General features: G+C 36.3%; 1 protein-coding gene across 9 annotated transcripts in view; it reads right to left on the bottom strand.

Annotated features, from left to right (window-relative positions):
* Positions 1–4383: 4383 nt before the first annotated feature.
* The window catches only part of JAK2 (Janus kinase 2), a 92816-nt gene continuing 88203 nt past the window's right edge, over positions 4384–8996 (bottom strand). For all 9 annotated transcript variants that reach the window (XM_062600245.1, XM_062600250.1, XM_062600246.1 and 6 more), the window contains one exon: positions 4384–7334. In XM_062600245.1, the coding sequence (XP_062456229.1) occupies positions 7227–7334 (108 nt within the window). In that variant the 3' untranslated portion in view covers positions 4384–7226. The remainder of the gene's footprint in view (positions 7335–8996) is intronic.

The following is an 8996-nucleotide window of genomic DNA, read 5'->3' as shown; positions in this document are numbered from 1 at the left end:
CCAAGACACTGGAACTGGATCAATCTAAGTGAGGATTTACATTTCAAAGATTAGTTGAGGGGAAAGTGAGCCCACAATGGACTCAGGCATATACAGAGAGGCTATCAGAAAAGCCGTGATGAAGTCAAAAAGACAAGCACCAAAAATACACGCTCTGTACAATTCTGTGTACTTTTGCTGAAGCAGAACTGCTGCCCTCTGTGGGATGGAAGAACAAGCTGTACGACTTGCACAACTGGCCCTGTATCACCAAGCTTTCTACTCAAGTGCTACACAGTCTGTTACACATTTCATCTGAGATATTCTGGAAAATAATATGACCTCAATGCATGCATGCATTCTTACCTTTTCAAATCAAAACCCTTAATCTGATAATTAGCTTAACTCCAGATTAGGACACAGTACTATCCACAATTTCAAATGTGCCAGGCCACAACCTCTGCATAAATGTAACAAATGGAAGCAAGGTGCAGTGGCTGAAGAATTTTACTGAGCTAGCCTTCCTGTACAGAAACAGGTAGTTCTGAGGAGAGAGAGGTCACTTCAATCAGTCAGTCAGAGATTTACATGTCTCAGACGAGATTTGGGCAGAACACAAATGTCAAAAAAATGGATCCTAAAATAACGGTTCAAGTAATCATACTTCCAGTAGTGATCTTTGTTGCAGAAACTATTTGATTTTTTTTTTTTAGTAAAAAAGCACTAAGTTTGGTTTTAGAAATCATTACAAATTTCCCATTGTTACACCACTGTAGTGAAAAAAAATATTAACAAGATGCTTAAAATGCAGAATTGTCTATTTTACACACAAGAAGAATGTTCTTCGATGAACTGGAATTGTTATAGCACAGCTCCGTTCAGAAAATAAAATTTAACCCCCTGAAAAATAGATACCCAACAGACTGGCTATTGCCGTCTTGCAGTAGTCTAAAGTAATAATAATTTAATGCTATTTAGTCTTTCTCATTCTTTGCATTTTTTGCTGAATGTTGCATAAAAATTAAATTCTTACAGAATGACTATGTTTTCTTATTTAGCTAAAACTTTTAAAATCCTTTGTATCCCTGGATATCTTTTTATTGCCCAAAATAAAGCCACCTAGCACTTCAAGCATTTTTATCTTCTGCATTCTACTAATGCTCCTACTAATACTAGCTATAATTTTAATATTTAATATTTATACACTTTCTCCTAGTAATTGGTGTTGGTGAGCACTTGTCTGCCTTTTAGGGCAGAGACTCAGCTATGTCAATATTCTATTTTGGATGAACTTCTGAGTTAGCAGCTGCTGCCTCAATTACTTTATACTGTTCATATTATAACTGTAGCATTTGGCTTCTATTTTTTTTAAATGCTTTGCTGAACCGTATGACATAATATTGTGAAGAAACATTTGCAGATACTAGACATTCTGATTTCTCTCCTTATTACTCTCTGTGAAGAATATTTCACTTGCAGATTGAAATGTTTCTGAATTTAATTCAGGGTTCATGAAAGTCACTACAGCTAGTTACCAGAATTGAAGCCATATTGCCACCTACTATATAACATGGAGAGAAAATGCCCCTCATAAGATTGTTATATCTCCTATACTGTATTTTCCTCTTCATACCTACTAATTATCCCAGAAATTTGTTCACTAGTACAGGTAAAGATCCCTAATGATGTCAGAAGGTGTTGGGAGGAACACTACCTACAGTAACATTTAAACTTCAGTGGAATAGCACTTTCCACTCATGAAAGAAGTAACAATTTCAGGCAATCTGCTGAGAGAAAAAGATGCCTCATATGTGTGGGAAAAAGCAATTGAATTATATCAATTTTTTACTTCCATTGTAATACAGTAGCTTAAGTATATATTTGCATATTTGTACATATATATGAATATTTTGTACATAAATATGAATATGAGTGCCTCAGCACATTTGCTGATGATCCCAGGCTGGGAGGAGTGGCTGACACACCTGAGGGCTGTGCTGCCATTCAGAGAGACCTGGACAGGCTGGAGAGCTGGGCAGAGAGGAACCTCCTGAGGTTCAACAAGGGCCAGTGCAGAGTCCTGCACCTAGGGAGAAATAACCCTAGGCACCAGTACAGACTGGGGGCTGACCTGCTGGAGAGCAGCTCTGCAGAGAAGGACCTGGGAGTGCTGGTGGACAACAAGTTGACCCTGAGCCAGCAATGTGCCCTTGTGGCCAGGAAGGCCAATGGTCTCCTGGGCTGCATTAGGAAGAGTGTTGCCAGCAGGTCAAGGGAGGTGATCCTGCCCCTCATCTCCATCACTGCGTCCAGTTCTAAGCTCCCCAGTACAAGACAGACATGGAGCTACTGGAGAGAGTCCAGCTACGAGGATGATCAGAGGGCTGGAGCACCTGCCCTACGAGGAACGGCTGCGAGAGCTGGGCCTCTTCAGCCTGGGGAAGAGAAGCCTGAGGGGGGATCTGATCAATGTGTACAAGTACCTGAAGGGAGGGTGTCAAGGGGATGGGGACAAACTCTTTTCAGTTGTCCCGTGTGACAGGACAAGCGGCAGTGGACACAAACTGAACCTCAGGAAGTTCTGCCTGAGCGTGAGGGGGAATTTCTTCCCAGTGAGAGTGACGGAGCCCTGGCACAGGTTGCCCAGAGAGTTGGTGGAGTCTCCTTCTCTGGAGATCTTCAAGGCCCGCATGGATGCAGCCCTGTCCAACATGCTCTAGGTGACCCTGCTGTGCAGGGAGGTTGGACTAGATGATCTCCAGAGGTCCCTTCCAACCTTACTGGTTCTATGATTCTATGTTTGCATTTGTTCTCATAGTTTCCTTAATTTTAATGGCACTTCTAAAAACTTAACTGTTCAACAGCAGCATGACTTTGTTCAAGATAACTTTCATATATCTAAGCAATTCAAGATCACAAAGTAATACAAATGAAAAAGTGGTTTCATAGAAGTTTAACTCTGTTAGTTGTTCTAAATAACACCATTCTTACAACAAATCACAGGCAATTTGATAGTGGTTCCTCTCTTACAGACTTCTTTCTTTGTAAATACTGAAAAACAAAGTACTTCTTCATAGTGTAATAACTAGCTTAATGAAAACTAGATATTTAAAGTCAGACTTATTTTTAGGGAGTGTCCAGTATACAGCCTTTCCTCAGGCACACACAGGTTCCTTCCAAAACAGAAACACTACACATGGGTATTCTGAGAGACCCCACTAAACAGAGCAGCTTTCTTCAGTGGCTATTTAAAACATCAGAAACTATGTATTATATGTATTGTACATAAAAATACATGTATATATATTAAAAAATCCTGGCAGGTTGTGTCATTCATTAAAGTATTTTATTTTCACTATCCAAACTGAAAATAGATGCACAGTTAAGTTTCACGTCTTCATATGCAGTTTTCTAAAAGTTATCTCCTTCTTGTTCTGTTCATAAGCCAGGTGTTGAAGCATTTGCAGACAGCTACAAGCAGTATTTTTTTTTCCTAATTGGATCTGCACTTAATATATTGTAAACTTTTTATTCAAAATCAATTTTAGATACTTTTTTTCCAAACACCTTTTTACCAGTGCTGTCTGTCACTGATCAGTTCTCTGAGACCTTGCATAATACCTTAAGCAATTTCTTTTAGTATAATAATCCTTGGATTTTTCAGTCATATTAGGTCTCTGAATATTCTAGATTAAGGCAGAGGATATACAGTTCATAAGCATTTAGCAAATTTTTGTCATGGTATTACTTTTTCAGTGGACATTACTGTCTTTTCCATATATGACTATGCACTTCTCATTCCTGAAAGCTTCTTCAGTGTTTAACATCTGCCTTTTTTCATCAGTCTTGCTTCGTTTCTGCTCTTCGTCTCAGAACTCTATCCTTCACCTGTATATGACCATACATTTCTGAACAGCTTGCTTTCTTTAAGAGTTAATATTTATTCACGTTCCCTAAAGAAGTAACATCTCTTACCTAAAGAAGTAAGATCTCTTACCATACATTTCAAAATGGTTAAAGTTCCTCAACTAAAATGCAACAGTTAGAAAAAACCTTATTTTCCAAAGAAATCTTTTAAGTAATATTTAAATATCTTGGTACAGTTGTATTCATCAGGACATTCAACATTCTTTATTTCAGCTATGGAAGCTTTTGATCAATACTGCAGCTTGACAAGAATTTGGGGTTTTGATTATTCCTTTCTTTCTGGAAAGGTAACAGCTTCCTGAAAATTCATTCCTTCTCTGCTTATTACATGACTGTTGCAAGGTTGTGTAATACTTTTTTTAAATGAATTTTGAAGCTTAGCATATTCACACTGATAGACAACAAACTATTATAATACTTGACAATATGTTTTTGTAGAGATTCTTTAAGGTAGACTGTCCACTTGCAGAAAAAGTCTTTCATTTAAAGTATTTTATTCTACACCATAGCAGCAGTCATGCACACATAAAATAGTACTTTTTCCACAACAAATCATGACATTTTGGTTAGCATATCAATTACACTAAAATATGAAAAACAGAATGCCAATTTAAGAAAGTTTTTAAAGGAAGTAATTGATTCTTAATCCACAGATTTTATAACGTAAAAAATTTAGCATCATACAGTGCATATCTCAGTGTATGTGAGAAATCTGTGATTCTGTTCGCTCTAGGACTTAAATGTTCACACTGTAGAGTGTCACACATCCCCTGAGTCCTGAGCACTCCTTGATCCTATTCACCCAGCTGGGAATACTCAACCTGAATGATAAAGTCCTTTGTACACACAGACTTGTTAAATAGGCTATATATCCCTGACCAACAGCACAAAATAACACTGTGGTGTAAAGTTATGGCTTTTTCTGAAATTATGAAATATTAAAGGAAAATAAACCCACAAAATGCTTAAAAATCATTTCCTTTTTGAGTTCAAAATCATAATTATGCAATCAAACAGATCAAGAAGCAAAAGACTTTTTATTCACTTGAAAAAAACAGCAGACTGGAAGATCTCTTCATTGCATTACATAAACTTCCCTGAGATTTTTACATAAATTATGTTTGAGTCTACTATATATCGGAAACCAGTTTGCTAATGAGTGTCATACACTGCAAAATTTACACAGTTCCTGCATATGTTATCCCAGCTAAAATGCTGTTTAATGCTTTAAAGCTATATTTTCTTTTGTTACAAAAAATACATACACACAGTTGAGACTACAAATGCAAAAATGTTTCTTGCACAGAATTTTAAATCTTCAAAGCAATGTATAGAAATAGATAAAACAGATGTTATTTTGAACAAAGCACTTTAAAGTTCTTTGCAGCTTAAAAACTGATCATGAAACTACTTTTAAAAATTATCTGTGCAAGTGTTTGGTGACAAGAAAACCAATAAAAGTTTTACTGAATGCAACAGCCAGAAAGGGAGCTGATGCTGCCCTCCCTACTTGGCAATCTCCCATATTTTAAATCATAGTTTTGTATGAGTAACTGTGGGAGAGAAACATCATAGTGGTACAAAACACTGCTATACTGGCACTACGTTTTGCTGGATATGAAATTTTTTTTTAAATTGAGGTAATTAAACTTGAGATAAGATGAGTGTAATTATTTCACCATGGGGCCTCCTTAAGATTGTGATTAACTGCTCTGTGTCACAGACTCACTGCTGTGAATTTAAAAAAAGGTTAAATACAAATGTCGATGTCATCAAAACAATTTTTTCAAGGTGTGTAGCCCCTTCCTCAGCAAAAATTCAAGAAGGACAAGCACTGCACTTTGCAAGTAATCACATTTTAAGAGCAGGTAAAAATCTGATGATTTGAACTAAAAAAAGCACTATAAACTTTGGTATAGTGCTCTGAGATGAGTGACTATTTCTCACGTTTTATGCTTGTAAGCAAAACCAAAGATTGTCTTCCTCATGAATTCTTGCTATACTTTTTTCAAAAGGCTGAATTACATCCTGTAACTTATCTATTTACATAGCTCTGACCTCCTTCAAGTTCTCAGTATCTGGGATAATGTCCTTGCCCTTAGCTGAGTGTAGAGCAATTGCATTTTATATTTCTTCTTTCCAAATAATCTTACTCTTGAGTTTTACCACAGAAACAGGAGACAACCTTGGGCCAGTTTATGAAAGAATAGCTTTGGCATGGTTGTAACTGGCCACAAGCAGTCTGTTCAGGTTGCTGAAGGAAGGTATAAGGCGATCATCTTAGCAGTGAACCGAGGAACTGGGAAATAAAAGGCATTTTCTGTATTTTTAATTCTGCATAAAAATGTTTCTGATTTATAGATACATTTACCACTGCATGAAATTACAAACATGGGAAGAATAAAAGAGCAGCATTTTGAAGGGTCAGCAGTATGTTTAGCTTTTTCATGTTCAGAGATCAACTGAAGACACTGCCTTGGGGAAAGTGGCTTCTATGCTACTTGTTATCTCTGTTTCTTCAAATACGTAAAGGGAACCCCTAGTATTTACACAAGATGAGAACAGAAGAGTAAAAAAAGTGGGCAACGTTTTTGCTTTTTCATTTTAAACATCATTTTAAATTAAAGTTTTCACATGGATAAAGAGGTTTTCTGGCTCTCCAAATTAACAACAGTTTGCTCCCTTTCCCTCAAAATCCTTACAGAACAACACTGAGCCTATTATCTTTTGCATATATTGCTGGCCAATAACTGATTCAGGCAGGCATATTAAAAATTGCCAAGTTACACAATCACTTTCACTTTGTTATACAGAGAAGCATTTCTGCATCAACAATGAAAAGTTATAAAACTATTAACAAACACAAGCCCTTATGCAACACACAAAACAGGGTGCCAAGTCACTATACGTTCAGTGTGACTAGAAATATGTTCAGTGCATCTCCATTTCAACAAGGAAATGCACTGTCTTTTCATCTCAAAAAAAAAATCTCACCCTATTTGTTAGCCACCCTTTTTTTGCATTGCCGAGTAAGGCAAACAATGGTGTTGCTGACTGACCATATAATATATTATTTTATTTAGAAAAATAATTTTTCTCCCTATTGAGAATTTCAACAACATTTTCTCATAGTAACAAATATATCCTGATAAAGAAAACCAGCAAAATTCCTCAGTTTGCAGATTCAGATAGGATATTTGCCACCCAGATTTTACTTTCAGCAGAGACAGACGCATGTGTGTACATTTGTCAACTATACACAGCAGATCAAATACATTGTTTTGCATTCCAACATATTCTCTGAATGAGGCACAGTTTTCTCATCCACCCATGTTGTCCCTTATGTGATCCACTCGCTGAGCAAGATCCCTAAAGGTGGGGCGCTGCGTAACATTATTGTTCCAGCATTCTTTCATGATAGCATAAATCTGCAGAAAAAAGAACAAAATTATCAAATAATTCAATGCTGCAAATAGTTAACAGTTACTTGGAATTGGCCAAAAGAACATCCAAATTAATTTTATGGTTCCAAAAAACAGTGGTGCAAGATTATGCTTATTGTGGTCCTAAAATCCTGCAATTTATTTGCCTGATCTCAACAACAGAAAGAAGTGAGCATAGTTAGTTCTGCTCTGCATAATCCTTTATTATAAAAGGAGCAGCTGTCTTAGAATAGAAATTGACAGAACTAATTTGGAAGCTCTTAGCTCTTTAAGGATTTTGCTAAATTTTTAGATTCTTGGTATCACTTTTTGGAAAGCTCAAAAATGTTTAAAATGACTAATAATTAAAAGTCTGAACAAAGATTCAGATTTACAAAGACAGTAATTCTAAACTAAGCTTCTCCAACAGTTGTTTTCACACAGATTTCTATACATTCTTACATTAAATTCCCAAGTCTTAAATACTAAAAATAAGCCACAAATGTAACTGCACAAACTAAACTCACTTCTAATAAATGTAATTTATATGATTTTTGCAAGAATTTCCATTACAGTAAGCATGTAGGACCCTTTCCCCAAATCTGTGCACAATATCTGATCACAAAACAGCTTGCCAACCTCTTTACCACTAATTTTCTCACTAATCTAACACAGACTGTTACTACTGTCTCATACCTTCAATGACTTTTCAAATGTTGCTTAAAAATATGCAAAGCTCCCAAGACAAACGCAGCTTTCAGTTCTTTATTTTCAGTAAATCTGAAATTCCTATGCTGACCTGAGTCTAAAGCAGCTTGTAAGCTACAGATATCTGGAAGAGTTAAGATGTGTGATTCAAAGGGAAGAGTGCAGTTTCTGACAAAAACATTTCCACCTTGCGCTGATGTCTAGATTAGTGTCAGACATCAAAATCATCACTGGCTTGGATATAGTTTCAGTAAAAAATAAATAAAATATTCTGTACTTTCTTATTAGCATATTCAGGTAATCTACGAAAAGCCAAACCTCTGCCATTCAAAAAAAGAACTTAAAATACAAGGAAAAGTTATTCCAGAGATCTCCCTTGATTCCCTATAGCCTATTTCTTTCACAGTAACTTCCCTTTCCCACCTTCCCAGTAACACTCCTCCTCCTCTTTGCTAGACCACCTAAGCCTGATCTCTCCTGTGTCCAGTTTTGCAAAGATCACTTGAGTTATTTTCGAGTGTACCTGATTTTTAAAGAGATGCAGCAAGAGATCTCAGCTGTAAGTTATACACATGAAAATGCATTGATTATACTTGCTTTCTTTCCCTGCTAGTTCTCTTATTCAACCCTAACAGCTTGACTCAAGCTGAGGGGCACCGCACTGTCAAGAGTAGGCTATTACAAGACTTAGAAAAAGTAAGTAAGGATTTTTAAAAACACCTAGAATATTTGCAAAATAGAAGAACGCTGGGTTAACTTGTGTGTTTTAAGGATGGTTTTACATATATACAATTCAGTATCCATGAAAAGCATGTATATAAATTCAAAGGATCTGAACATGCAAAGACTGATGCATAGACTTAACATGAATGGGAATCCCATAGCCTGTAGGTAACTCCTTGCTAAGAATGCTTGCCGATAAAAAAAAATATATATATATATATATATATACACATGAAA

Source organism: Rhea pennata, chromosome Z (genome assembly GCF_028389875.1).
Source record: "Rhea pennata isolate bPtePen1 chromosome Z, bPtePen1.pri, whole genome shotgun sequence".
NCBI lineage: Eukaryota > Metazoa > Chordata > Aves > Rheiformes > Rheidae > Rhea > Rhea pennata.
Note: the sequence above shows the minus strand (reverse complement) of the source record. Positions and strands in the feature narration are given on the sequence as shown.